Here is a 15,079-nt window from a genome sequence, read left to right on the forward strand (position 1 = left end):
TGGACCATAAGCAAACCAGTCCTCTAAATCTTGGGCAAAAGCCAAGAAAATGGCTGTATAAAGCGGCTTAAGTACCAAATTAGAGGGCACGGGCATAGGCATATCTGTCTCGAGACCCTTAAACCCTAAAACTCCTCACAGACTCAAAATGGTCCCAACCCTTGATTAACCCTAATTTTTTAAATCCAAGAAGTCTCGTTCGAACGACTTGGAAATAGGGTTCCAACGAGACAAATATTTCATCCAAACTGGATTTGAGGAAACATCAACCTCGTTTATAAGAATATTATGTGTCTCTTTGCAAATATATATATATATATAATGTAAGAATAATTTATTAAAAAAAACATGTGCTTCTTACAAGCAAAAGAACATATGTCATTCTATAAATTGAGTTTGAGAAAATTTCTCTAATCCACATCGAAGAAAAACTCTATCCTTAATCTTGAGCTTAAAATGATATATTAACCCAAGAAAACACCTTTTTGCAGGAATTGAAAAAAAGAAATCAGCCATTGATTTGAAACCGTGGACAAAAAAAAAAAAAAAAAAAAAAAAATCTCTTCGGCCGGATGGATTAAATAAATAAATAAATAAATAAAAGAAAAAAAGAGAGAAGAAAATAAAGAGATGCTTAAAAGCAATTAAAAAAAAAAAAAAAGAAAAAAAAAAGCAGCCAACAACAGCCGTGAATCGAAAGAAAAAGCCTTCTCTTATTGGATTGCTATTTTATTTTCTATTATTATTATTATTAGCACTTTGATTATGGGTGTTTTTTTTTTATAGTTATGAGTGGCTAATTTTCTAGCAAAAGCCATGGGTGAAGCCTAGTCTTTTCATTACATATTATTGAGACAATTGTGTTCGTTATGAATTATTAATGATTCAATGTTGGAAATGATTTTAATTTTTTAAAAAATCTCATGTGAAGAGTTTTTAATTCATTAAAATTTTTGTTTATATCAAATGCTTACTTTATTTAAATTTTTATTATTCGAGAATATATTGAATTCTTAGTCTATTATTGAAGTCAAATTTTCAATCAAACTGATACTTTGAGTATCAACTTTATTTTTAATTAGTGTTTATTTTATCTTCTAATTATAAGAGTAATTGATTCGATCTAGCTACTTAATTGAGTTAAAAATGTCTTAAGAATATATAATAGAATGTTAGGTGCATGGATAGTTGAAGCCCTAGTATTTTCCTATTAATTTTGTCCAACTCCATTTGAATTAATTTAATTTAGTTAATCTAATTTTACTTTACATTTCATTCCATTGCTCCACTTCTTAGTAGAAAAACAATAATCAAGTTATTTCATTTTCCTACACGATAATATAAATTTTACTTTTAGTATGTATCATTCCCTTTGAATTGATCTCAGTTTCACTGAAATTTTATTTACTTGCAATTGCATACACTTAAGTTTACAATTTTTTTGACGTAGTAGCAACTGCAAAATTTTATGGAAAACCAAACAGTATGGTAAATAAGAATTAGAAAAAAAATAAAATAAAATAAAGAGAACGGACTTTCTCCATAGAAAACATAAAATCAAATATAACCAACAGCCAAATTGCCATGTTAGAAAGTGAGAAAATAAGAATGGAGACTGAGGGCCTGTTTGGCTGTGCGTAGGGACGGAAGTAGAATTTAATATAGGCATCGGCCAAAGGCCAATAAATTGCATTGCTGGGGGCCCATAAAAAAATATAAAAAATATTTTTTAAAAAAATTACCTTATAAATTATTTTTTTTACCATCAATTTTTTTTTTTTCCTTATGAGTTGGAGGGTGGCCATGGCTTATATAGGCCTAGGGCTGTTAAGTGAGCGAAGCGTCTCGCGAGCAAGCTCGGGCTCGGCTCGCATAAGCTCGGCTCGTGCTCGACTCGAATATTAAATGAAGCACTTCATGAACACAAATCCTAGCTCGAATATTAAATGAAGCAAGCTCGGCTCGACTCGGCTAAGCTCGTATAAGCTCGAGTGTGTGTATATATATATAAACTAACTAATACATAATTAATTATAAATCTCATAATTATTAAAACCTTAAAATTGCATTTATATTTAAGCTTTAGAGAATGGAAAATTCTACACCCTTCGTGATCAAAGAGAGAGAGAGCAATCATTAAAAAAACCTTGATTCAATTAAAGCATATTCAAACGAAAGGAAGAAGAATCAAGCAGAAACTATTGAGGGAGATTGCGAAAGGCATAAACTATTGAAGAATCAAACAGACCCAAACACTATCACTACCTGTCTGGTGAGTGAGAGTGAGAGAGTGGGAAATGAGAGTTTAGGTGGAAGATCCGTTGTGACTGGTGAGGGGGATTGAGAGAGAAACGTTAAAAAAATATTTTTTTATAGGGGGCGTTGTCCCAATGCAGTTTGAATGCAACATGTTAACCCACATTGTTAAGAAAACATCAATCTCCAACTTTGCTTATCTATAAAAGGATGCATATCCTCTCTCTTTGAAACCAAATGCCTTGCTGTATTGACTCAGGCTCCATACTCGACTAGTCAGGCTAAGCAAATGCTCATATGCAAACTAACTTCTTAAGCCGTTTAAGAGTACTTGAAGTTAAAAAAAAATTTAAAAACAAAAACATTAAATATAAGAGCCAGCTCGCGAGCTGACTCGGCTCGACTTATTATTAGCTCGAGCTCGATTTTTTTTGGCTCGCCCTTAAGCTCGACTCGAGCTCGAGTAAAATTTAAACGAGCCAAGCCTGAACAAGGGAAGCTCGCTCAAGCTCGGCTCGTTTACACCCCTAGGTACAGGGAGCGGAGGAGTCCGTAGAGAATAGACCCTGGCTCCGGGTTGGGTCACCAAAACAGTGTGGGGATTATAAGGCGTAAATCGTCATTCCCAGCCAATTGAACTCAAAAAATGAAATGACTAATCTTTTATACTAATCTTATAGAATAGTCATTTGATTGTGCATTATTACCGTAGACCGAAAATAGTTATTTAATAAATATTCCCTTAAACTGAGGAATCTTTGGAATAATATTTTCCCAACAAACTATTTTTTTATATTTTTTTGGGAACCAAAAAATATAATTCCCACAGATGGTCGCACTACTCACTTTCTTTATTTATTTTTGGGTTCTAAATAAAAGTTCTTTTCCTAGTTCTTTTTAGGAAAATAATTTATAATGTTAGGGTATACTTTGGAAATTTGGTCCTTCTTTCGTGTTGCCACCAAACCCTTCAAAAAAAAAAAAAACGAAAGGAAAATCAGGCAAGTGTGGAATTTTGTCAAATTGGCTTAACAGCAGCTTCCTTTCAATCCAAATGGCCATGAAGAAGAAATCATAATCAAAGACTTTTTGAGGAAAATTTTATAAAGAACACCATTTTCACATTGCCAACATCAGAATATAAAATTGATGGAAATTTCAGAAAAGAAAAAAAATATATGGACAAACCTTCCTTTTATACAAAAAGATATGGAAAATGAACTCTACATTTACAGGGGCTATATGTATATATATCAATATATATATATCTTTATAGCAACTGTACGCTATCCACACTGTTTGATGAATGTGCGACAGCAAGGAGAGCTGCTCCAATGCCCGATCCATCTTGTGTGTCTTTAAGAATGACGTATGGAGCAATGTCTTCCCCCAGTATTTCATTCAAGGCTTCATGCAGGTATTCCCTAAACATTGTATAGCTTGTATACAAACCCCCTTCAATAGCTACAACTGTTCTTCTCATTTTAACATCACTTCTACTCCTTCCACCTGTGATGCCCCCACTTCCATCCCGGCCAATCTTTTTCAAGATACCCACAATGCCCGCAGCTGCCAATCTAGCAGCCCGACGGATCACCACGTCGCATACCTTTACAACGAGCTTTCTAACCTTCAATGGAACATCAGGAATCTGAAATGACAAAACCAAACCCACCAAGTAAGATATTTCATCAAAGAACACCAAGTAATTTTTTTTTTTTTCGTTTAATATGAATGAATAGTGCAGTCTACCTCCAGAATGTCTTTAAAGATTCTTGCTACTTCTTTCAACTCAGGGGAATCATCTTCAAGCATGGCGGCAATCAAATATGAGCTGAAATTAAAGAAGGGGATATAATGAAAATCTGTAGCATTAAGCAGTTGCCTGCATGCCATGAGGTCATATCTATCAATTGGGACCTACCAGAGGTAACCATCCAGCAATCTTTATAAATGGCTAAATAAAGCAACAGGAAACTATCCTCAGAAGATAACAGGCTAAATACAAGATAGCTCCCATTTGTTTTTACAAATGTAGAAACCGAAAGCCATCCCTTCCAACGTCAACTTTGAACTTTAACTTCAAACTAATTTGAGAGAGTGTAGTGAAATATTAAGAAAAGCAAAAAAGAAAAAAAAATGTTTGATTTTTATACTGGCCGCCCAGGCTCCACCAAGCACTTAATGTCTCACATGCTAAAAACCACTAGCTTAAAGGGAGAGCAAATGGCAAGTATAAAATTCTATCACAGCCATCCAAAATGCTGGCATCCACAAAAAAATGAAAGCGACATTAGGTAGTAACATGTCTAAAAGCCAAAGATATCTCAAATATCAAGGCATCTACAGTCATGCACAGCAAGTGTAAACATATGCTTATGCAATATGTTGTTATTATTTTAAACTTGTTTTCAGATCCTTGGAATTAAGGATTTGTTTAGATCACAGGATTTTAAGATTTTCAATTTCAATCTTTTTCTTCAATCAATTTCTCCTTAATATCCAAAAGTGCCCAGAAAGATTTATTAAAAAATTCCTACTCATTCTCATAATCTCTAAAGGCAAATGCAATAATAAATTTCCATCTATCATCTAACAAAACACACTCAAGGCTCAGTAACCATGGGATAGCTCTGGTAGGTTGTCGATTTATTTTCATTATCCAAGATTTTTCTATAGTTTTTTAGTAGCTGGCTACATACTTCATCCATTCTATATTTAACATTTGAGGAAGCTAAACTTGCATATTTATATAGCATTAGCAGTCAAGAGGCAACAGAATTATAACAAAGAAAAGCATAGCAAGAATCACGTGTGGACAACAGAAATGCAGGTACCATTGTGTCTGCGTGTGATTTGTGTGTGTGTGTGTATGAGTGAGGGAGAGACAGAGAGACAGAGAGAGGGAGGAAGGGAGAGAACCTCAAAATAAAAGGCATTGATAACCTGGAAGGAACAGTTCCAAATATATCTGCCTCTTGTGACATCCTAAGGATTACTCTCCTCACAATGTCACCAAGATACATTCCTGATATCATTTTTTCAAAACCCTGTACCAAAAATCTGAAGTTTGAGTAAATCCCGAAACAGTAAAGGAATGAAAAAGGTAAGCAGCCGAGCCTTACCTGATCATTTGGATTAGGGCTATCCGCATCTAAGTCAATGTCATAAGAAGTTCTCGGTAAATGAGAAGACCAGAAATTTCCCCATTCCATGTTGACGACCTGAAGAAAGATGACCCAACGTCAACAAGCAAATAACAAAGTACATCAATTCATCAGATAAAGAATCTGATGATATCTGTGTCTAGAGACAAAAGAAAGGATACCATGCCTCCAGAAGTTGTAAGAAGCCCTTGACACTTGATGATAGCATCTGTCCGCTCCAAGTAACAGGCATTCGTGCCGGTACCAATTATAACTGCAGCAACAGTGTCTGGATCATGATAATGCCCAAGAGCTAATGTTCCCACAGTGTCATTAACCTGCTTAAGAAATAAATAATATCATGCATGAAAGAATCAAGTAATACAGCCCACAAGTAATTGTAGTTGTAAATAAACCAAAGCCAATTACATGTAATAGAGCATGGGCTCAAGCCTAGACAGATGGTATTACACACAAATACTGAGATGGGCTCAAGCCCACTAAACTTGAGGGTGTCTTGAAAGGGGAACCAGCTTAAACAAATAAATTCTAAGTGAAAGAAATAAAAAAAATGACTAACTTTTAACTATATTCTAAAGCACTCCTCAAATGAGCTGAAGTTCATCTTGCTCTATCACGTTACAAATATACAAATTTTTTATTTCACAGTAATGATAATGATGATAGCGCTAATGATTAATGCTAGCATAGTTACTGCAACAATGTTGAACATTTCACGCAAGAGCACTGGTCACAATCAAAGGCAAAAAAATGTTATGCTCATAGTGAAAAATCCACTCTGCAACAATGTTGAGGCCTAGTTGAGTTCAAATGAATTTTTTTTATTATTATTTTATCTAGTTGTCTCGGTGCATTCTATTATTTTAACACAGCATTCAAGGACCTTCAGCTTTAACCAAACAATTCAAAACATATAAACTCAGGATACCACATGTAAGCATGAAAGCACCAACAAGCAAATATAAATCAAATAATATGCACACATTGTGTCGCAGGGGGAGGGGGAAGGGGAGAGGGAGAGGTAGAGAGAACCAAGGTTTACAAATATCATAAGGTGAGCCAGCTCCCAAATCAAGAAAATTAAAGCATAATTACAATGTGCTAAAAGCCTAAAACATAATAGAAATTCTAACTTATTGCATCCAACCATTTCAATTTTTTTTCAATGACCCATAAAAAAGTAAAACACTATTTGATCCTCAAAGCATAGTTAAACACCATTAAGAAGGATGCTCATGGAGTCTCACCAGGGCTGCAACCTGCATATTTAGGCCTTTTCTGGTCATTGCTTGCTCTAAACATTCAGTAACATCTCTTCCAACCTGGCAAACAGATTAAATAAAATAAAATTCCCCATAATTGTCACTAAAATAAATTATTGAGAGGATTCTGGTCCAACTCTTTTACAAATTGTGTTACGATTTGATACACCAAAAAAAAACTTTTTTTTTTTTATAAGTAAAAACGGTTATGACCATAGCTTTGATTTAGCAAGCAGAGTCTAGATTATTCTCAATCAAAAGCTTGATTTGGCCCTACTAGAGCTGATACCATCCAATTTTAGCATCAGCAAAAAAAATTCACAAACAGCTAGGCAGTTTGCCTTTCACAAATTCCCTATGCTTGCGGAGCGTTCAATGTACAATTTACAAGAATATAATCCAACTAACCATGTCTTGAATGCAAAATCCTTTTGTCCACTTAATCAAAATGCCTGATGAAACCGATGTTTGCTTCACCGGAAAAGAGAATGTAAATCCAAGTTCCCTTCTACTGTTCAGTGAATTTTCAGAACCGCCACCTTCTCTTTCAACAAACTCCTTTAATGATGACGCAATAAAATCAAAGAGATTCTGCAAGCAATATAAACACATTAGTTTACATATAATCAGCATGTCATAATATTTTGAAGAAATGCTTAATGTTGGTATAATATTTGAGCTATAAAGTCAATGACCTCGCTTGTACTGGACGTCAAATGTTGGGGAATGGGTATCCGTTCCACTTCTTTTTCCAGGATAGAAGACCTTTGACCTCCTAGCTGAACCCGCAAGACCCTAAAATTAGTACCCCCAAGATCTAGTGCATAATAAGTTCCTTTCTCACACCTGATGAAAAAACCAATTATTAATTTTACCACGGTAATACAAACGCAAGCTTTTGATAGTTACAACCCACTCATACAGCGATGGAAACAAAATGTTAATTGCATCCATCATGACAAACATAATCAATGCAGACATGAAAGCAACAATAGCATGTGTTAGTAATTAAAACATAAATTCTCAACCAAAATTACATCTTAGATGAAGCAAAACGATGCCAACAAACACCAGACACCTCAGAGCCAGTTCAAGCCCCAATTTGCAAAAGTTAACTGAATGAAACATTTTTTGCAGAATAATTTAGTGATGTAGTAAAAAGAATAAACCCATCTACATAGGAAAAGGGACTAGGAGAGATTAGAGAACAAAAAAATTCCAACTTTTGGAATCTCATACAGTATTTATGGTCATAATCCTATCGCACTTGTGCACATATATATGTGTAGAAGGGAATGGGAAGAAGAACCTCCAAGATTCTTTATACCATAATTGTAAATTTTTCAAACAAAATATTCCGAAATAAAGCAGATTGATTAATGACAATGTCGATTGTCAAAACAAGACAACTCTATCTGGAATATATATTCATATACATAATTGAAAAGTGAATAACTTGAAAGCATCCCCATCCTAAAAGCCATGTATCAGTATCGCCTAGAAGAAGAACCTACCAAATACATTAACAAATCCGCAAATAAAGAAAAAGGCAGCAAAAAGACTACCACTTTGGTAAACAAAAACATAACCAAAATGGCACATTTATTTGAGAATTTTGAATGAAAGGGCAACAGATAAAAAAAAAATTTAAAAAAAAAAAAACAACAACAATAAAAGTGTCGAATTCCAACAAAATTAACACAAAAGTTCAACCAACACTATAAAATGACAATAGAACACCGATGAACTTTATCTGGGAGGGGGAAAAAGGAAGAAGAGCACATATAATGTAACAGAAATGGAGATGCTCATTTGAGAGCCAACAGAACTGTAACAAAAAAAAAATAGAGTGACGAAACTGTTACCGGAATCAAATAGAGACGGAATTTGCCAAAATAAACATAGAAGGGAATGCATACAGAAAAGAGCTCAAAAAGAAACGCGAAATTGGCATCAAAAATAGCAACGAGATCAAAAACAACCACTAAACAAAAGCCATGAAAGCACAATATATAAAATTTATTCTTTAAGAAAAAGACAGGCTACAGTCAAGTAGAGAGTAGAAAAAGACCATCCAATCCCAAAACCAAACGAACCCACAAGAATTCAACCTAAACACCACGAACAACGAAAAGAAACAAAACGCAACAAAGAAAACCAAAAACCCATGAAAGAGAAGCCCAAAACAAGACCAAACACGATCATGTGATTACCCATTGGGGAGCCCGTCGACGAAGGTGAGCAACATTTTGAGCTTGGAGCCTCCTTCGGAGGCGAGCCCAGCGTGCATCTCGACGGCCATGGCGTCCACCACCTGCCTCAGCCTCCCCACCGTGGTCTCGCACCCTTCTTCCAGTTCCGCCAGCACGCCCACCACTCTCCGCCACTTCCTCCGGCTCCTCACTCTCCTCCCCACCACCACCGCCGCCACCGCGCAGGCCGTCGCCGCCACCGCCACCGCCACCCCCACCACCGCGACCCTCCCCATCTCTCCAATCCCCCCCGATCACTCACACCATCCGGATACGACGCCGCTTGGCCTCCATCCTTCGACTATCCCCGAAACCACGCCGCTTCGACATGCACTCGCACGCACAAAACACACCGACCGCACGCCCTTACAGTCTTCAAACACTCAAAACAACGGCCTTTTTGGGTTTTCCCCCCTTCGAATAATCACAACGGTTCGCCAGTCCTTTTCCGGCGGTTTATGACGGCGAAACTCGCCGGTCAAGCGGTGTAGATGAGCTGCTCGAACAAAGGCTCGAGAGAGAGAGAGAGGAAGAAGGGGCTCTGCACTAATGAGGTTGTAATGTTGGAAAGCGAAGTAAGGGGTACTTATAAGAGAGGCGTAAAAGTACGGATTTGCCCTGTCAAATTTCTGAAACGCCGGATTTGTGCGAGTATCTTTCGGGATTTTTTACCGTTTATGAAAGATTTTGAGGTTAATGGGAACTTTGACTTGTGTTCTTCTTTCAGCCCTCTCTTGTTCTGTTGTGGGGTCGGTGCATCAATTTGCCCTTGAATTTTCTCCTAAATTACCCTTTAATTTTCTTTTTCTTCTTCTTCTTAAAAAAAAATAAAAAATTAGAATTTAGAATTTTCTTCTTTTTTTTTTTTTTTTTTATTTGATGGGGAACAGTTGGTAGCCCCTCTTTGAAAGCTCCAGTTGGTTGTTTTGTCTGATAGATTAAGACAATTCCAATTAGATAAATGCTCTTTAAATTCAAGCACTTTTATTGCTACAACCAGAATGTGATGTGACTAATCTCCTATCATTTCCTTCTCCAACCCTTTCTTCCCTGGTGCATGCCAGACTGCCAGTGTGCTCCACAGTAATATTATTTTACACTCCCATTATTCTATATATATATATATATATATATATATATAGTATTAATACATATGAGGATGGTAATTGGAATTATTAAGGGCTTCAAACTCTCAAAAACAACCCTTTTAATCTAACGCTACTATAGTTTTTATTATAACTATTATGATACTTTAACACGTTCCCGTTTGCGTTTGATAGACTGTAGTTTCTAGCATTTCCCATATATCACTACATATATCTCGTGTTAGTGTTATGGCCAAAATAATAAGCTTTTGGCTCTAATTATTGTTTGATAATTATAGTAGTTTTTAATTGTTGAGAAACAACCAAAAGAAAAAATTAAAAACCCAAACAACAAAAAGAAAACACAAGAGTCTTTACCATTTCATAAAAACCAATTGATACTATTTCTTTGACTCATTCTTTTGAGAAACCTAAACTATTCTTTTCTCTTTTTTTTTTTTTTTTTTCCGACAAATAGTAAGATGGGTTGAAAAAGGGATGATACATAAGGGTTTCAAAAGAGCAATGCTTCTTTTGTATTGTGTGTTTTCAAGGAGGCATAATGGTTAATTACCTAAAAATCTCTCAAAGGCCAAGAATATTACTACTTTTTTTTAACATTATTATAGTTAATAAGATACCCAATAATATATTATAAAGGACATAAATTTCTTCCAAACTTTATTGGAAGAACTTTTTTGAAGCGATCACGTGTCTGTTGAGTATGTAAAAAGTACATATATTTTTATAGATTGCTCTTTCAAGGATCCACAAATTTTTTTTATACAAATTAGGTTTGAGATTTATAGGGTTTAAGATTCTCGAAGAATTTCACATGAATTTCTCTTAGATTTAAGAAATTTGGAGCCAAGGTTTGAGGCGGTTGTTGTACGGGGATTGGAATTGGGAGCTAGGATTTAACACGATCACAATACTTATGAATAAGCATATTAAACGAACAATATATTTCTCACATGTTAAAAAAAACACTTTGATAATTTATTGCAACTAAATACATAAATTGGAAAATGAGGGGCACGTATATAATAAACATACCCTCAATGAATGGTACATAATTGGAGAAGGAGGGCATAATGGTAAAAACAGAAATGCCCCCATTCACCAATAACCAAACAGCAAATTGGTGACTGTGATTCCCGAAGAAAAGAGAGAGACGAGAGGGTCCCCCACCCTCCCCATATTTGCCAAATTTCGAAAAAAGCAAAGGAGGGGGGGGAGGAGAAAAGGCACTGAAAAGTGAAGGGCCTCTGCTTCCTATTTATTTATTTTTATTTATTTAATAATAAAAGCTCAAGAGAGAGAGAGAGAGAGGGATGGTGGGGGGGGAGGGATTAGGGAAGGTTTCTACTTTCTAGATTTGGAGACAGCTAAAGATGAAACGGCGACGGTACCTGCGTATCCACCGCCGTACTGCCAGCTGTCTCACGCTATGTTCCAGCTGTGCTCACCAATAAAGGCCTTCCCCCCACTCCCCCCCCTCCCCTCACCATATATTTCTTTTTTACTTTTCCTTGTCATTTATTTATTAACACCAAAAATATTACTGTCTCCCATGCAAAACAACACACATATACAACCAAACCCATTTTACTGTTTGGATTCTTTGTATGCTACTCAATATTAACTTTTACCTCTTACAAAAAAAAAAAATATTAACTTTTACCTTCCCCATATATATATATATATATATATATATGTTAATGAATTTTATGAAGTTTATGATTATGAAAATTCGGAGAATAAAAGAAGGATCAGAAGCACGTCTCATTTGAAAAAAATATTCTGACGTGACTTAAAAGTAAAAAAAAATTTCATCGTTTTCATAAACGGTTGCGTTTCTTGAGTCTAAGAACACTAACAACAGATTTCTTATAGCTCATTTCCTTTCTTATGTTTAGTAAAAATTTTAAAAAAATATACAGAAAAAAACCAACATTAGAAGTCTCAAATTTAACCAACATTAAAGAGCATCTATAGTACTGTTTCCCAATGCGAAAAACACTATAGACTGCATACGCATTATTAAATTATAAAATATCTCATTCTCTTTCTTCTCTCATTCACATGTCTTGACAATTTTCTCTCCTCTCTTTTTTATTGGTTGGTTGTAATGATAAAAATAAATAGTATTTAATTCATATAGAGAAAAATAATGAAATCTATTGTGAAGTGTTTTTTTATAGGAAATTAAAAAGTAGTTTTATTTCCTAAATTAAAAAAAAAAATGATTAGAAAGCTACTGCTAGTGCTCTATAGGAGCTTTTATCTAGGCCGTCTTATAAATTCATTCACCAACAATTATGATTCCAAATTTGTTATTCTACAATTTATTAGTTATAGTAATTTCATTGTTTTAAAAAAAATTTATAATTCCCCAAGTTTTGACTAGATAATGGATAAAGTCTTTTTTTTTTTTTTATTACAAAGCAATTTATTAAGTTGACATGTATTTAAAATACACGAAAATCATCCACACAGCCACTCTAATAATTTTTTAAAACACATTTTGTTAAAATATTGTATTCGATAAATGTATTATGTTTTGAATTATTTGTAAATATATTTGAAACCATTTAAAAAAAAAAATTAAAGAGAAGAACAACAACAAAAAAAAAACATTAATTAGAAGACGCAGGTTGTTGTGAGTTGCGAGTGGAGCCGATACGGGTCGAGAATATCGTACATCACGAGACGTCCGACGCGTAGCAGGTTTGGGTACTGCTTTCATAGATTTAGTAATTGATCCGGGCCGTGCAGCATTTAAGTCAGTGCGTGTAGTAAATGATCCCAACCGTACATTTATGAACTGTCTACGCGACAATGAAGCCAACTCCAACTGGGTTGACTGGCTACAATTTGGCATGCGTCGGCAATTAATTAATTAATTAGTTTTTATTTTTCAAACACGTGCTTTATATAATTAAGACTGTTTTCATTTTTCAATCAAAAGGAGTTGGTGACCAGTGCGTTCATACGAATGAGATTGACTAATTAATTAAACTCCACCGTCCGATTAGAATACTTCCCTTGTTATCCATCAAACTCATTGCCTGCATGACCATCCCCACCACATGTCGCGTGAAACTTAATAAATCACTCTTCCTTCCTGTTTGCTTGGAATTTATTTATTTATTTTCTTTATGTTTTCTTCTTGTTTTGGCCAAGAGGGTTTGCATTTAATTATAATAAATGTAAGATCCGGGATGAAACCATCACACGGTTCACACCGAAACTTGAAAGACAAATAAATACTGTCACATCAGCCAGTAGAAAAAGGTGAGATGTAATGTCATATTTAAAAGCTTATTATTCAATCTACTAAAGTTTGTTTGAGAGATTCAGGGCCTCAAGCTACGTTATCAATAATTTATTGTCTTTCAATTTGTCGATTAAATCGATTCACTCAGGTCCACCTCAACAAAATAGCATGGCTAGTATTGTAGCAAAATGTTTTCAAAAATACTCTAAGTCATAGCTAAAGATTTGTTGAGCATGGTAGCTCAACAAATCCTTAGCTATTAAGCTATATTAATAAATAAATAAAAAATCATGTTCTTTTTTTTTTTTTTTTTGGGAATAAGAAATGTATATTAAAAAATGACTATTTTAAATAGAAAAGTTAATAAATAGTTAAAATCATTTAGAAACCAAGTAGATAAAATAAAATAAAAAATATAAATATTTTCTAATTAAATATTTATTGAACCGGATGTTAGCACTTAGCACCCTTCTTGCTTGAAAAAATTGACAATTAAGCAACAAAAACGTGACTATTATCTCCATCTAACAATAGGCTTTAAATATATCTCTTAAAATAATAATAAAATTAATTAAAGTGGATGTAATTATTGCCTATGGGAGCCAAAAAGCTTAATGAGACCAAAAGAGGTTATGGAAGATAAGGAGATGACAAGAAAAGTACACCACTGGCCACCTAATCTAATAGGCCTTATGATAGGAAATGGTTATGCCAACTTTAATTCATCACTTCTGTTTCTTTGTTTTATAGATTTTATTTTATTTTTTCAATTTTTTTTCAATTCAATATGGGGGGAGGGAAATCTTTATGTATATAGATTATGGATATTGATTAGTGGACATGTATGTCACTTACTCTTTCATCATGGGTATTAATTTGTTTTAGTTATCTTTGTTGCATGCATCCAAATTCACTAAAAAAATAAAAATAAAAAAGGTGTTGTTAATAATATCATTTTTTATAACAATGCTTATTTTCTATTCATTTCATAAAAATAGAGCATGTTGCTCTAAGAAAACAATATCATATATACAATGAGAAATTTATTTCATCCAAATTTGATATATGCTTTGTTTAACTCTTTGAATTTCATCGCCCGAATCAATTTTTCATATCTGCAACATATGCCAGCGAATCACGTTTTTGGCTGCTGCCCGGATCCATTACAACTTTCCCAACTAGACAATAATGTATGACTTTTCCATATCAGCTACAAGTGCATTCCAAAACACAATCACTTTCGATGTTTCTACCATTAATGACAATTCTTGCATATGCATGATAATTTCTCCACCATTAGTCCATGATTCGCTCATATAAAATAACCATAGAGAAAACAAAAGACGGACTAGAGATCTAAGGTCATTACTCTTAAGGCTTCATGTAAGCAAACCCTTAAAAAACGACTAAAAGAAATCGAAACTAAAAATGAAAAAGACTTCATCCAGTAAATCGTTGCTAAAAGCAAATATAGAGAGAAGATTAACAAGAATTGCTACAAAGCATGAGCATTAGCAGACTCGGTACTGTATTATTCATAAAAAATGAATAGTTGGGGAAGGGGGAAGAAATGAATCTCCTAGAACGAAAAAGAAAAAACAAAAATGAGAGCAAAGAATTTTGAGTTTGAACTCTATTTTGATAATTCACTTCATATTTTAAGTAAATAGTCTGTATATTGAGTCTTACTTATTAAAAGGGGCTTGAGCGGTGAGTGAAAAATACTAAAATATTAATTAAATTTACTTTCTTTCTTTTTTATCTACGTACTTTTATT

At 34.3% G+C, this 15,079-nt stretch overlaps 1 protein-coding gene across 1 annotated transcript; it reads right to left on the reverse strand.

Moving 5' to 3' along the window:
• Nucleotides 1–3,331: 3,331 nt before the first annotated feature.
• Nucleotides 3,332–9,504, reverse strand: LOC132164131 (hexokinase-3-like). Its single transcript, XM_059574560.1, has 9 exons — nt 8,899–9,504; nt 7,381–7,531; nt 7,094–7,276; nt 6,671–6,745; nt 5,585–5,740; nt 5,382–5,480; nt 5,179–5,306; nt 4,009–4,090; nt 3,332–3,907 (listed from the first exon to the last, which is right to left on the reverse strand). The coding sequence occupies exons 1-9, from the start codon at nt 9,171–9,173 to the stop codon at nt 3,527–3,529; spliced, it is 1,530 nt and encodes a 509-aa protein (XP_059430543.1). The 5' UTR covers nt 9,174–9,504; the 3' UTR covers nt 3,332–3,526.
• Nucleotides 9,505–15,079: the final 5,575 nt, after the last annotated feature.

The sequence above is a fragment of the Corylus avellana genome, chromosome ca10, assembly GCF_901000735.1.
Source record: "Corylus avellana chromosome ca10, CavTom2PMs-1.0".
NCBI lineage: Eukaryota > Viridiplantae > Streptophyta > Magnoliopsida > Fagales > Betulaceae > Corylus > Corylus avellana.

Excerpts from the sequence above, each read along its gene's own strand:
- LOC132164131 (XM_059574560.1), bottom strand. The coding sequence starts at position 9,173 with ATGGGGAGGGTCGCGGTGGTGGGGGTGGCGGTGGCGGTGGCGGCGACG. Across the intron at positions 7,277-7,380 it reads TGACGTCCAGTACAAGCGAG|AATCTCTTTGATTTTATTGC; the intron begins GTCATTGACTTT and ends TATTGCTTGCAG. Across the intron at positions 4,091-5,178 it reads TCAATGCCTTTTATTTTGAG|CTCATATTTGATTGCCGCCA; the intron begins GTTCTCTCCCTT and ends CTTTAATTTCAG.